The sequence below is a fragment of the Achroia grisella genome, unplaced genomic scaffold, assembly GCF_030625045.1.
Source record: "Achroia grisella isolate CSIRO2021 unplaced genomic scaffold, CSIRO_AGI_Agris_v1 utg157, whole genome shotgun sequence".
Taxonomy (NCBI): domain Eukaryota; kingdom Metazoa; phylum Arthropoda; class Insecta; order Lepidoptera; family Pyralidae; genus Achroia; species Achroia grisella.
Genome location: NW_026712653.1, coordinates 2,474,121 through 2,490,746, shown reverse-complemented (window position 1 = coordinate 2,490,746; position 16,626 = coordinate 2,474,121). Strand labels below are relative to the sequence as shown.

At 33.9% G+C, this 16,626-nt stretch overlaps 1 protein-coding gene across 1 annotated transcript in view; it reads left to right on the top strand.

Moving 5' to 3' along the window:
- Positions 1-16,626, top strand: part of LOC131841041 (protein outspread) — a 362,804-nt gene that overhangs the window by 325,081 nt on the left and 21,097 nt on the right. The window contains exons 5-6 of the mRNA XM_059189274.1: positions 445-517; positions 1,045-1,209. Coding sequence (XP_059045257.1) covers positions 445-517; positions 1,045-1,209 — 238 coding nt within the window. The remainder of the gene's footprint in view (positions 1-444; positions 518-1,044; positions 1,210-16,626) is intronic.

Sequence of the window (16,626 nt, the reverse complement as noted above, 5' to 3'; positions counted from 1 at the left end):
TTGTGAAATGTAAAACAAACAGATAAGATAATTTCGTATTTGGTAACATATAGTCTAGACCCTGAGAAAGGACATAGGTTACTTTTTAGTATTACTTTTACAAAGAGGGTTGTAAGGGGTTGAAAGGGCAGATGAATGGTTTTGTAAAAGAATCGTCATTTTTAAAGCTAGAAGCTTTTCTATTATTTGGGCTGTTGATTAAATAGAAATAAATATGATATTTACAGTTTGTATCGAAATTTGTCTTTCGTCGTAAATTCTTCGCAGACTCAGCTAAGTCCCAAATAAAGGAGAAAAAACAATATCCCAAAAAAATGTTGTATGTCTAGATGTTTTCATCATGATCATGACGTCGATAATTGATGAGCCTCTGACTACACTATCGGACGTAGCAGCTGTGACGATAAAGTTGTGTTATGTTAAATATCGTTTTTTTCTTTGCAGGGTCGCCATAAGCGCAACGCTACGTTTCCTGGAGGGCAGACAGGGAGTTTACTGCAGTCATCGACAGCTAGAAGTAAGTTACTGAGACTTTATACAAAGTCGTTTTATAATAGTAATAACCCTGCCTATAAAAAGGTTCTGGAGATCAGGAGCACTTTGTACTAATTGAATAAACATACATCTCTAAGGTACAGATAATTCACACAGCGCCATCTAGTCCCAAGCTTGTTTTATACTAAACAACTGATACAGTTATGTATATATATTTTTTGTAAATACATACATAATATACATACTGTTAGAGAAATCAAACCCGCGACCATCGGAAGTAAGGCGATGTATCAAACAGTTAGACCACCGGACCTGTCATGTCATGTTATGCCGGGTCTCAATCTAAGATATTTTTTTAAATATACGTTGTACATTATGTTCTCCTTCCATTTTTTATTAATTTTAATACGAGTTTACTAATTTGACTAGGGCCGTCAGCAAGCAGCGCAATATAATTAAACGACCAACCACCGGTCCGGTCATCGGTCACTCAAAGTTGGTTTATGTTAGACATATTATCATAAACATCATAAACGCTTTTACTTGTAGAATACTCTGCAGATGCGTCAACACTACGCGACGTGGCGGACGGCTGTGGGGCAGCCAGGCCGAGGTACTGCTCTGGCGGGACCACGACCTGGCCTGGACCGCGGGTCCAACCACCTCAGCCAGAGATCCCGAGCTTGGCGGCGCCCACACCAATCGACACCAAAGGTACGTCTACCCTACAATATTTGCGCTATCCACAAATTACTTTACAACAATTGTAATATATTTTTATGACTATTTTTTTTAATGGATGACGTTCATCTGCCTGCGCTAACACTAACGGTTTAGCGGACGGGGCACTAGTGGAAGATGATAAGATACTCTTTATTCAAAAGGCAGTTTATTTATTTATTTCATCACGCATTCTCTACCAGTCTTCCTTCCTGAAGTGCAGAGATATTTGATGGCTGATTAACATTCAATATACAAATCACATGTATAGAAATATTAGACTAAACTAAAACTGGTATTAATAATGTGTACGATAATAATATTATTAATACAATATATTATATATATACATATACATGAACATGAGGTCAGGTCAGCCCGTCATAACAAATTCACCACGAATTTACCACGATTGTTTCCAGGGGTAACCGCATGGAGGTCACCCTGATATGGTAAATTGCTAGCGATGTAGTCATTACTAACAATTCCTTTCCTCCTTTGTCATACATTGAAGTTTTATTTATTTATTTATTTATTAGCATACAAAACAGATTACAGTCAATATAATAATATAATAGGAGCGTGTAGTTCGGTACAGAACTGGATTGTAATCCAACACTATGTATGCCTAAGAGCTAAATTATAAGCGTATATTCAATATACGCTAGATAATTAGATAAGGTTATATAATAAAAAGTAAACTAAATAGAAAATGATATATAACTACGTAATGCAATGAATTATCATGTTAACAGAATTTTATTTATATTAAAGAAAAGAAAATTGGTACAATGTTAAATATAATTTGTCTCTTTACGGTGGAAATTTAATTGTCTCCGGAACTGGACCAGCGTTGAATGGAAAATATCTATATTTCTATTCGAGACAAGAATTTTTAGTAGGGATCCCAATTTTTTTAGTTATAAATATAGCCTATATATCCATAAGTAACATGGATAACGTATATTTGTGTTGTAACTGGCTAGTAAAGAAATGTTTTATATTCTAAATTTGTATTTGAATTTATAGTTCTTTTATATTACATTCTTGTTTTTGATACTTCAATTCCTTCTTTCTATTCCTAATTGTCAGTAGTCTATCTTATATTGAAAATTCTCGTGTCACAGTTTTCGTTCCCATACTCCTCCGAAACGGCTTGACCGATTCTCATGAAATTTTGTGAGCGTATTGAGTAGGTCTGAGAATCGGTCAACATCTATTTTTCATCCCCCTAAATGTTAGGGGTAGTCCACCCCTAAATTTTTATTTTTATTTTAAGGCAAAACAACGTTTGCCGGGACAGCTAGTATTAATACATATTTTTCTCCGTTTATCTTATTACATGAATAAACTACAACAGTTTGAAATGGTGAAAGAATTTTCAAAATCAAAATCCAATATTACTGAGTATTGTCGTTACATAGGAAAATATACATCTTTCTTCTTTATAATATCAAGTTAGATTTATAATCAGTACAGCAGTTTGTACTTTCGATGCGTATTTTTATTCTCGCGAATTGACATAAAGTTGCATCATAAAATCAATGGTAAACAAAATTATATTGGCTTTAAAATTGATCAAAGACTGTCGGTCCCGTCGATTGATGGTATCTTGATTCACCATACGCCATTTACTCCGTGTTTATGACTGCACTTGACTCACTGTTCATTAAATTTTACAACTCAGCCCTGTGAAAGAACTTATTAAAGTTCGAACGGGCGACGAAATTAACTAAATCCTTTATTTTACAATTGTTTCCCCAAAAAAAGCTACTAGGTGCCAATCAAAAGAAAATTACGTCTTACGAGACTAAACCTAATTACGTGCGTCGCAGCCTCAGGAGTTAAAAAAAACCGAAATTATTTTAATATATTTAATTAAGAATAAAATATTACAAATTAAAATCTAACTATAACTATCTTCGGACGAAGTTGGTACCGAATTAGATTGAATTGACAAATACTGAGCCGCGGAGACACTACACTGCGGTGTCAAGTCAGTAGTTGCCTAGCGCGGTGGCGCAGCGAAGATGTGGAGCGCTGACTCGACATTTCCAAGTACTGGCACAAAGTACAAGGCTGTGCTCCTCATCAGCAATTTCTCCTAAATAATGCGTATCAATATTATTAATCCGAATGTATGTATGTATGTATGTAGTATGTCCTGAAATGAAATTTTATGTGAAGATACATAGATTGTCACGAGGGATTTTTATTATAACCATAGATAATAATATTTTCACATTTCTTCCCTTGTTACTTATTACGATCGTCCGATTGAGTGCTAAATTAGACCAGTTTAACACAGCTCTGGTTTTTTCCGAGACAGCTGACCCTAAAAGAACTCTAAAACTCCAGAATGCCAACAGAACTACTATAATTACGCATTACATAGGATAGAAGAAAAGATACTTGCGTTCAATAGTGTTGACTAACTCGAATTGTTTACTATTTAAAAATGGTGGATATACGTAATTATTCATCTCTTGTGTAATTTATGTATCTATATTATATATTATAGTTTTTATTGTCAGTTTTTCGCCATCACTGTGCTACAATGCTTTTTATTTCCACCTAAAGGTTAGCTGGTAGATAATGCCATTGCATGGCTTTAAGCTCACCTTTTGTACAATAAAGGATAAAAAAGGTACACGAAATCGCGGGAAAATAGAATTTCGTCTAGTGATAAAATGTATCCTAATTAAAGTTAACTAATTCCACCCACTGTATTAATGACAAAATGATATTGAAATACAATTACGACATTCATTATGTCACAATAATACCCGCTCCATTCAAGTATCGAAATGAATGTATAACAAATTATAGAGTGCCGCCAACATGCGCGCGCGCACAATAATTGGGTGTAAAAATGCAATAGCGCGTGCGCGGGGGCGGCCGCGACGAACACGTTGCTTATGCGCCATTTGTAATTTTGTAATTCAATAATTCTCCGATAATTTGTATCTTTGGAATATAATAATACTAATAATGTCGCGGGGTGGTCGCGGGTTCGATTCCTCGCACGGCAGAAACTGGGTCTGGGTGTTTCTCTATGTAATATGTATGTTTTTACGAAAAAAAAATCTATGTACTTGTATCCGTTATCTAGTACCCCTAACACAAGCTTTAAATAGCTTAACTTGGGACTAGATGGCGCTGTGTGAATTGTCCTGAGATTATTATTATTATATTATTATTAATAATATCTTCGAATGAAGCAACTCACAATACTCATATCGATAGAACTTCACTTTAACAAGTTCATTTGTCTTATTAATTTTTGAATTATGTTACAAAAATACTACATGTATTTATTGTCATTTGTTTATATGTTTCCCTCCTTGTATTCCCTGTACGGGAATTATAATTCTGCATACTGATATAAGAATTCTCCCATTGCTATAAAACATATTTCAACTCATCTACAATCATAATTCATCAGAATATTTGCAATATATTTATGCAACACAAATTCAAAACAAAGCGGCAAACGAGCATTTCCTTTTTCACACTCGTAAATTGATCAAAAATAATATATTACTTATTAAACTGTCAAAGATTAATCCCACGGTTCTTAAATTTTCACTCTATTCAGCCATTCCCAAGTATGACGTCAGTCGGGTCATAATTCAAACGTGCATGCATCAGATATAATACAACGTTGCAACAAACAGACGTACCTACAGATAATTTAGCACCTTACGTCCCACTGTATGTACTGTCAATGAAAATTACCATTACAAATTTTGACAGCGTGATAAATCCCTATTATAGTACAAGAGCTTGTAACAATTTGTAAAGACTTCATTTACACGATAAATCTAAGAAGAGTTTTAATTTTAATATATTAAAAAAAAAATACAAAATGCCATTACAGTAATAGGATTGTAAATGGCAATCTTACAATAAAAGATAGCGGGAAAAGAAAAGTGCTCATATACAGACACACAATCATAGGTATTCTTTATACTTATTAATAATATATGTATATCGTCCCTATAGTATTATGTGTCCGAAGGATAAAAAAGAAATAAAAGGTGTATAGAGCATGTAAATGAAATAGAAAAGTGAATTAGATAAAATTATTAAAAAGAAGTTTCTGGTACATAGCGCTGAGAAGTAAGTAAGGGTAAAGTAAAGTCATCAGTGCCATGCCTTTTTCCCATTATTTGGGGTCAGCGCAGTATGTCAACCTCTTCCATTGATCTCTCTGGCTGTCATATCTGACCATACTCCCCTATTATTCATATCATCTTTCATACAATCCACATCCATGCAGGTAGCGTAAACTCACATAAATAATTATTATTTCACTACTCAAATATAACTATACATAATATATTTTTCCTCTAATTTTATAAGTCTATTGATTGCAGCAATAATAGCAAATACAACTTAAAATTAAAATTATCAATTTTAATTACTGCTCTCGTCAACTGATCATCAGCTCTCTGACTATTACTTTACTGATGTGGGCTGTCCAACTCAAGTTATGTACCAAATGTCTAATTAATGCAAATTCTAATATATTACTAGTAATCGCAACATGGTATTAATTCATTAGACAATTTAATTCAAGTAGTGACTATATTTAAGACCGTACGGTAGAAATCCGTGATAAAGATCTGATAGGGATATGCTTAGGAGTGGTTAATTATCAGTAATTAATTTGTGTATAATTCTGTTTTCCTGCTACAACACTTGTAATACTCGTTTCAGGATACACCGCTTTTTAGTACCGACGGTCGTGGGCTCAATTCCTTTCATAGCACAAATATTTGTATTCATGTTTGTATTGGTCTGGTCGTTTTCCATGTCTGTTATGTAGGTATTTACAAAGTGCATCTAAGTATTCGTAACTAGCTTTAGGCTAGATGGCGATGTGTGAATGTATGTATATATAAAGATTTTTTTTGGCGAGATACGAAATCACACCTTTTTTTCGGTCTAAAACGGTGTAAAAACACTGAGCCACTTTACTCTCGTCCTCATAACAGTAAGAAGACAGAAGAAGAAGAATTTACACAGCGCCGTCTGATCTCAAGGTAAGCAGAGCTTGTGTCATGGATACTCGATAACTAATATAAGTATACAATATAATTTTTTTTTTTGTAAATACACACATAATATACATAGAAAACACCCAGACTGATATAAACAATCATTCTTATGAATACAAATGCATGTACCGTGCGTGGAATCGAACCCGCTACCTTTCAAAATTTTCCATTTCAAATTCAAGAATTCAAACTCAAATTCAAAATATCTTTATTCATGTAGGTCTATTATAGACTCTTATGATGTGTCAAATCTACCGTCAGTTCGGAATGATTTCGAGAAGAACTGAATAGAAACTCATCTCTTATTCTTTTCAAATAATTATTATATGTATAACATGTGTTTACAATAATACAAATTCATTTTTAAATTCAAATTTGGGAGAATACATGTAATGGGGATATATTTCTTATTCATTTCTTATGATTACTGAGATATATTTACTATCCCAAGATATAAAAACAATAAGAGATAAGAGATTAAATTACAAGTGAAGCGTGTAGATGACGAAACCAACTCCAAACTCCAGTTCTCAATCAGGCCTTATCTTTCTATCTCGGATGCTGGCCATTTATAAATCACGGCCCCATTATAGGCAGCACCTAGTACCTCGTCGGACGGTTAACGGCGTTTAATTGCTTTTAAGGCGACACGGGACGCGCCTGCCAATATTTATGGCTAGAACACCCTGACAGACGAGGTTACATGGACATCAGCAGACGCCAGCCCGGCTGCAGTGTTCATCAATTGATGAACCCATAAATTGAGGGTACAGGGTATCAGTATTAGTATCAGGGTACAGGTATCTTTATTGAATTTCCGTGATTATTCTGTGATTATATTGTGCGAAAAAGCGGTTCTTTTCTTTTGTCAAATATAAAAAAAATACACTATATTTCTTGAATTAGGTTTCTACAATACAGTTCAGAAACATTTTCGCAGTTATAAAAGGATAAGATAAAACTTATACCTGATGTCAAGGGTTGACACATACGAGACTTGTCTTTCAAATTGAATAAAAAATTAAATTGCGTAACGCACGCAAACTATGCCACGACTTACCGCACTCTTGTCACAGCCAAACACAACGAATAGTTTTCTTATTGGTAGAAAAATATCCGTAAAAGTCAATATATAATACTTATTCGATCAATATATAAAACTTATTTGATCTAATCTGTGATTTATTGATTTATATGGATGATCTAAAAATAAACTTTGTTAAAATTACACAATAACATCATTAAAACGGTTCAAGTTTGTGTTTAAGTTTATACAGTTTTTAATGACAATTTATATTGTATCGTTACATTCATATTTTACATGTAAACAAGAAGAACGGACAAAAACTCGATTATTACTCTGGAATATTACAAAACAAAACCCTACAAATGGCACCCATTCACAATTCAATTGAGTTTCTTGCCAGTTCTTCTCAATTGGATCTATATACTAAACTGGACGATAGGGAAAATTTTTTATTATAAAAACATTTACGTTCATAAGCGGCTAAAATGGTGTAGGAATAAATGATTGTTGAATTTGAATTAATTTTCAAACTTATTATAGAAGACCAATAAACCGGCCCTCCACATATTCACAATCCCATATACAATATTCTACATAGTGTTTCCCTGTTGGTACCTCTATAACAAATACCTGTGCCTCTAATCTCCAATTAATAATAATTACAGTAACAAGTACAATATTTCGAGCACAATATCTGTTACAAGGCGAGCGAGCTCTGAACACAAGACACTACAAGTACAGGGTCAAGGTATAAGATGCAATCGTGTTATAATTTTCAAATGCCATTTAAACTAAGTATAAATTATATTAAATGCCAATTAAATAAATTATTGTAATAAAGTGTCTCTCAAGGGTGAGATATGACAGTGAAATTATAAGGTATGAAGGCATGACACCTTAACCCTACCAAGTAATAGCCTCATGCCAATTTATTTGCTATTCATGTTAAATAAAAAAATCACAATAATCGCCAAATTCCATAAAGTAGGCCGTGAATTTTATTGTTATGTAAAGTTACAACAATTCTTTATAAGAGCAACACTCAAGTTTCATGCTCACTCTTCTTGGGATGAGACAGCTTTCTGAATGAGTGGTAGATTAAAAAAAAAATTAAAAAGTTCCAACAATTATTTATTAGAGCTACACGTTACATTCTCATTCTTCTTATGGTGAAGTTTCCGAATGAGTTACATAAAGAATAATAAAAAAGTATGACTATCTAAAAGTGCTTTCATTTAGGTTTATTTGAATAAATAATTATCTATTCAAATCGAACAAAAAATTGATTCATCTAATAATCAAATTTTGACTCAGTATATATCTTATCATTTCATTATAATCAAGTACGTATATCATCATCATAAATTACTGCCGCGAATGTATCCCATCATCCAGTTCTCCATATCTTGACCTGAATCACTTACAACAGCAGAGCTCCGCAATCAGATTCCATTGTCAATTAAACTTATCAGAGTCAGGGCAATAAATTCAGGAAGCGGATCCATTGGGCCGCGATCACTTGCCTGATGACCTTGGCGGTTGCCTACTTGCATTCCTCGATTACATCTAAGCAGCTTGTACGTCCTTCCATCTATGTCGCCGTCCCGTTGTTCCGATGTGCCGTTTGCAGTCGCAACTGGTTTCCGAGGATTATAATTTGTCAATTTATGCATTTTAATATTCAAATGAGGATGTTATAGATGCAGGAATTTTGTGCGGGTTGTGTAAATAGAATTTATATTTTTATGTTAACGGATATTTCTAGTGGTTTTGCTATTTTTCTGATCTATATTACAATAATTATCCAAATACAAAGAAATTAAAAATACAAAAGCAATCCCTCATTTGGGATAAGTCCGCCATTGTACAACTTTTTTTTTATTAAGATCGTTGTATCTTTAGTTAATTTAAATGTATTTACAATAAAGTGCTACAAACAAACAATTGACAAATCTTTAAAAATCAGTCAAAGCAGTCGTCAAAGAAAAGAATAAACCACATCAAATTGGATTGATTTTGATACGGTTCTTTCCATTTAGAAGCTACGATTCTATAAAGACACCAGATTTAACATACACTAAATTTACAACACCCGTCTTGTTTGATGACGGAGTTGAAATTCACAAACTAAGTAAATATTCTGAAAAACAAAACACATTTGTTCTAACCCTTAAAACGAAAACACCGCTCATCCTACACAGCATTTTTTTATGAATGTCAGGTAACAGTTGAACCTTATATATAGGTTTTAGTTATTTCTCAAGATTTATCACTATATGTGGATAAGTCAAGATTATGAAATTCGTATTCACGTCCTATGGTATAAGTAGGTGTAAAATCACTACACCACATCGCTAACTATATGTATAATGTTCTAATTGCATTATTAGTTTAAATACATGTAATTTGTATTAATTTAAAAACAAACTTTGAATCGTTACAATCGACCATTACCCGTGACAGTACTTAATATCGTGTCATTAATTCAATAAATAAATACTTTGAACATTTATCAAAGCAATGCAACGTACGCCACCAAGGCCGCCCATTTGCAATCCGAGTTAGTTGCTAGGCTTGTACACTTCTCGAACGAATTAGTTCTAAAGAACGCGCTCAAAGACGAACTACTCCAGCTAGTTTGCATATCTTTCGCTCTTTAGTTCATTTGATAAAACGCGAACAGTCTTCTTACAAAAACAAGTGTAACCAATATTTTCTTAGTATAAAAAATAATAGTTATAATCCTTATAGGTTAAACAGTCTTTTAGCCATGGCATGTAAAAAGTCGTCTCGTGGGTATCTGTGTCTACTAATTATTAGAGCCGTCAAGCAGCTTGCTTTATAACCTTTGTTTGTGGTGAAGGGTGAGATTAGGCAGTAATATTTAAGGATAAGAAGAATGACATTTAAGTCTTCCGAAAATTGCAACGTATTTTTATTTACATTTCTTTTCATTTTTCATTAGTGGTATCACATGATAACGAGATGTCCTCAGTGCTGTTCATATATATATAACTTACGATCAGTTAGACCGTCAGCTTGTTTTGAGTCAGGAACCAACTAAAAGAACGTACTAGTTTGCATGAGAAATTGAGCGATATCAGTTACGAACTATTAAGCGCAACACTATTAGTTACGAACTGCGCCTACGCAGCTTAGTTTGCGGTGCGTGCGCGCACCTGGCCGATCCTAATTATCGATCTAACGGCATACGAGGGTCGCCTCTAATTATAGATCATGAAATATGGCACTGCAATACACGACCTTCTGAGCTGGATACTTTATCAATTTGGATCTGCTATTATACAGAAATACTATTGAGAAATATCCACTAAATTCGTAACAAGGAACTGTAATCTTAATTTGTAATAGAAGGGATAAAATAATAAGTTTAGGTACCAGGGAACAATGTAAAATGTAAATATTGATGAAAATAAAGTTATTATTATTCTTAAATAATAATATTCTTCCATTTTAAAAAATAAATATCTAATAAAATACTGTTCTTATTGTTGAATACTTGATCATTGATTTTCACAAACTTCTACGTTTCAAATTCAAATTTATAAGTAACTTCAAGTCCTCATTTATAAAAATATTATAAATAGGTATATTGGTAGGTGCATGTAGATAGATAGATATAGTATTACAGAGAGATAGAGATAGAGAATTACAGCTCTATTCATTATAGGATATTTAGACCAATATACTTTAATATAGATAAAACCCTATTAACAAATAATTATTAACAACTATATTTTAATAATTTTGTGTTAATGCACTTTAAACATTTATCCACACATTATTTGAGTGTAACCTATAAAAATCGGTAATTAATATTAATTTCCAATAGCGGCACAACACTATTTAAGAATCGTAAAAAACTGGCAACATAGATAATGTCAGTTTTGTCTCGGAGATAAAAAAACTGACTATAGTTTTAGCGAAATGGCGTATACATACATACAAGTGACAAATCACGTTCCGCTGCATAGTGTTGCCATATAGAACATCGGTTTCACAAACTAATTGGAGCGAGAAGTAGTTACGAATGCTGCGGAATACAATATGGTACAGTACTTACACGCCAGGAATGTTGCACGATCTAGTCGATACTGGCAGCGCAATGTGTGATGTTGATATTATCATTGCAATTTCATCGGATTAATTGCCTGTACTGTAGAACATATATGTTGACATATGAAACCTCTTTTTGTATGAAAGCCATAAAATTATTGTACTTAAAAATTTAATGAATTTAAAGCCCGAGTTTTGGCACCAATTTTGTTTGTGTTTCTAACTGTGATCTATTTTTTGTGCATAATAATAAAAGGCAATAAAATTAATAATAAATGTTGTTGACAGAAATAAAAGAAGTTTTATTTTAATTTTTAATTAATATATTATAATTTTATGGGTTTTATACAAAAAGAGGTTTCATGTGCTGACAATATTTATTTGAAACTAGCTTTCCGCCGTGGCTTCGTCCGGATACAAATATTGAAGGGTTTTAAAAACTGAAATTTATATTACTACCTATGTTCTTCTCTGTTAGTATGGGTTTTTTAAGTACAAGAATTGTTAAAATGGATTGAGTTGCTCTAGTACAAATTAGATTGAAATTCTTTATAACATTCATATAGAGATCGTAGAATAATAATTGACTACAAAAGTTTATTTGAATAGAGATTATTAATAGTTCCACAGAGGAACTATTTCTATGGAATTGTATAAGTTATTCACAGATATTTTTGTTTTAATTTTTAATAATGCCTACTCAAATTGAAATCCGAATTTGCGGCAAACATTTTATAGGCTATCAAAACCTGGTAAAACTGACATGATTTAATTAACCGCCGACAGAATTAACAAAAATCACGTCGCTATCCGCGGTTAATCTTTGAAAAAATGGTCTCAAACAAACGTAACACAAAAACCTAAATCACATAATAAGAGCAGGAAGAGTGTGGTTTTTATTTCACTTTCGTTGAGTTTTTACGGTGCGCGTGCGCCGCGGAGCGTGACGGTCACGATGGTATGTGGGTCCCGCTGCGTCCGCGCATCCAAGACGTCAGACTAACTTTTTTTAACTTGGAGATAATCCCTCATAGAGCGGGTGGTGCTTAGGGGAAGGCAGGAGCTTCCTACTCACTAAAAACTCCAGGATATCCCTCACCCATGCCGGAGTCACGGGATCGATGTCAGTCCACCGCGACTCCGTCGGTGGTGGTCACCCCACCTACATTTCGCTTATGCATCGATCTAATCGTGGAATCGATCGAATCCCAATTCAAACGGAGATCGAAATTAGGACGACCTGATCCAAGGTTCGAGCCCCTAGAGGTGCGCTCAGACTAAAGTTGTATCCCTCAGGCGGGATCTGGCCTTCAGCCGCTCCTTGAGTCCTTCCGCGGGTTGGAGTGACATTTGCACTCGCCAACTATCGTCTGGTGGAACTGTAATGGCCAACTGCAGCCAACAGCATTAAAGTAGTCCAAAAAAAGGTAACCTAGAAAAATAAAATTTCAATTGTAATTTCTAAAAAAAAATATTTTAATTCATTGAATTTTAAGTCATTTTGGAATACTTTAATCATTATATACACGGCCTCGGTGGTCTAGCGAATTAGCACACCGCCTTATCTTACCTGATTCGCTAGTTCGAATACCAATTAGCATAAAAAAGAACCAGAATTCTTCAATTGTATATATTAAAAGATTTGTCAGCGAAATGAAATCAGTGAAAAACTTTCACGCCTGAAATCCTGTGCTAATTAGTAATCATATGCGGTGCTCTTGAATCATTCATTAAATTCTTTATATTCATTAACTTTCTATCGCATCTTGTGTTTATAATTACGATTTATTACTCTTTCTACTGCTACATAATAAATACCTCTATGATCTAGTGGTTTAGCACACCGTCTTACTTCCGATGGTCGTGGGTTCGATTCCTCGCATTGTACAAACATTTGTATTCGTTATTATGATTGCTTATATTGATCTTGTTGATTTCTATGTACATTATGTATGTATTTACAAAAAAATGTATCTATATATTTATTCCAGCTGTCTAGTACCCATAACACAAGCTCTGTGCTTAGCTTGGGACTACATTGCACTGTGTGAATTATCCTATTTAATTATTATTATATCATAGTTGTTTTTACAAATGTAACATGTTCTCAAAACAAAACAAATAGTCATTTCTATTTTTTTAAATTTCGCTCTACCATAAAAAAATAACGCATTTATAATTTTAAGAAATATGAGTCATTCTGTGTGTCAACAAAAAAAAAGTGTTTTAGTAGTAGTAGTTTAGTATATCGACGATAACCCTGCAATACTAACCTAAACAAAAATACGTAATAGTCAAGTGATTCAAATCGTGCAGCCAACCCGCCAACACGAATTCCTACTTGCCGATAATCTTTTGACTGAGGTCATTCACACTTAACTGCTATTAAACTACCACAAACTAAAACTAATACACACCGCCAAAACGTATTAATCATATCTTAAATCCGTCAAGGTGGTCGTCATATGCGCGGCTCAAATACAGCAGAAACATTCACACAAATACTATTCGCTTTGTATAACCCGCCGAGTTTTAATAGCCATCTCGTTTTTAAAGCGTAATATTGGCAAAATAGTACTTTTTTATCAGTTGGTTTTATTATAAAAACCCGAAAAAAAATATATTTCGTATTAAGGTTATTTCTAAATTTGACATTATTACTTAAATATTTCTTTTCGTAGATACCTACGTACATAATATACATAGAAATGGAAACGCCACTACACATATGTGGTTGTAGCCTACTTATGCATAAACGTAAATATCTCCTTAGGAAAGTATACAATATGTCCTTAGGAGATAAAAACCAGCGCTCCTAAGAATATCCTTCAATTCTTGTCCCTGACGGGTCTAGGTAATGAACTCTGAAAAAGTACGAGCACAACAGATCTATGCAGGTTGCTGTGATGCAAGTCTTACCACATGACAAAAGCCTAAAAATATACATAGAAAACACCCAGACTGTTACAATCACACTTATGAATACAAATGTTTGCATCGTGCGAGGAATGGAACCCGCGACCATCGGAAATAAAGTGAAATCGGAAAACGGCTAAACCACCAGGCTGTCAACTTACTTAAATCCCAATAACTATTTAGTTTGGTCCTAAGTTACATACCCTATTGACTTATGCACTGTTATTAATTTGACATCGGAAATCCCAAAATCGCAAACTACGTGTTCAGCAACAGGTACATCTTTGTCATACCCGGATAACCTTTAAATCAGTGATTCCCAACGTGGGGCCCATGCCCCACGTGGGTCTTTTCATTGTTTAGGGGGACAATTCGAGAATGAAAAATTAAAATTATATGTAATGTGAATTTCTGTTTTTCATTATATACCTATATATTTTGAACATTGACCTTAACGTTGTTTCATTAATAGTTTTCTAGTGATTTCTTCCTAAAACCAATTATTTAAGTGTCTTAAGTGAACAATTCAATTTTATAATGTTATGAATTATGTATTTTACATTATGTATTTTACGTAAGAATTTCGAAAGGCTATGGTGGGACATAACATCAAAAAGTTTTTAATTTTATATTTATGTATGTTACATAAAGGGGCATAAGAATTTTAGAAAGCCTATGGTACGACATGACATCTAAAGGTTAGGAAACACTGCTTTAAACCAATTTTAAATTCCGATTAAGACGACCCGTAAATTAACTTATTCCAAGAACAATGATGATCTGGACCGGTATAACTACCTAAGCACAACCGAAAGCACCTGAGTGACGACACTGTGACGTCATCCACACAAATGTATAGAGCTAACTTGATTGTTAGTTTGTCCACGTACCTCTGAAACCATCTGACTTATTGGTATAATTCTATTATACGTTTTGTAGACCAATACTTGAGGTAAGTGGTATCCGTCGTCTATATACATGAACAGCACTTTATCACGGACATCACGTTATCATGTCATATAAGATGTCATGCCTCTTATCGTATAATTTCACTTCTTTTAAAGTAAACTACAATGCAAACTCATGCCTCGTATCGTGCAATAAAATAGTTTAAATATTTTAAAGTAACCAGCAGTGCAAAACTCATGCCTCTTATCATATAAATCCATTTCTTTTAAAGTAAATGACGTGTAATAAAATGTCTTATTAATATTATAAACGCGAAAGTTTGTGAGTATGGAGGATGTTTGTTACTCTTTCACGCAAAAACTACTAAACGGATTTTGATGAAACTTTATACATCAGAATAACCTATAGGCTATAAATTTCATACGGGTGAAACCGCGAGCACAGCTAGTGTGAAATAGTTTATAGTAAACAACCGTGCAAACCGCGGTATATATCTAGTATCTCATATGAGTAATGCGAGGTCGACGCTCCTCACTATGCTTTTGGCGTGTTTTTTGCCCGCCTAACAAATACGCCATGTCGCATGTCTGTCCGTACGTAAAAAGAGAACTGGAAGACCCGTTCGATAGAATGCTATTGCAGTCAGTTCCGGGTGTCTGCCGGGTAATAGGTTCATCCTATCTGTATCGGCAAACCTGTACCGTAATCCAGTTCGATGACGGCACAAATCTAGTGCCGCGACTGTACTTTGGAGGTCACGGAGTGTGAGCTAAAACGACCACTTTATAAGCATCTGTAGCATTTGCAATTCATCAAATTAACAGTTTTTGATTGGTACGAGTAAAGTTTTTGACGGCCTCGGTGGTCTAGCGGTTTACTTCCGATGGTAGCGGGTTCGAATCCTCGCACAAACATTTGAATTTTTTATAATTTTATTTGTATTGTATTTGTGAGTATGATTGTTTGTATCTGGGTGTTTTCTATGTATATTATGTATGTCTGTATTTACAAATAAAATGTATTTGTGTATTTATATTAGTTAACTAGTATCTATAGAACAAGCTCTGCTTATCTTGGGACCAGATGGCGCTGTGTAAATTGTTCAAAGATATGAGAACGAGAGTGGCTCATGGTCGTGGTATTTTCTTAGACCGTTTTAGTCCAAAAAGGGTGTGATTTCGTATCTCGCCGACGAAAACATAACTATGTATATTACCTATGTATGTATTTACAAATAATGTATATATTATATGAGTTTTCTAGCACACATAACACAAGCTCTGCTTGGCTTGGGACTAGATGGCGCTGTGTGATTTGTCCAGTGGTATTATTATAAAGAACTACATATAATGCAATTTAAAAACAAATGTGTTTCATTTTATCAAGGATACAGGTTTAATATTGATTGCTATAGACATT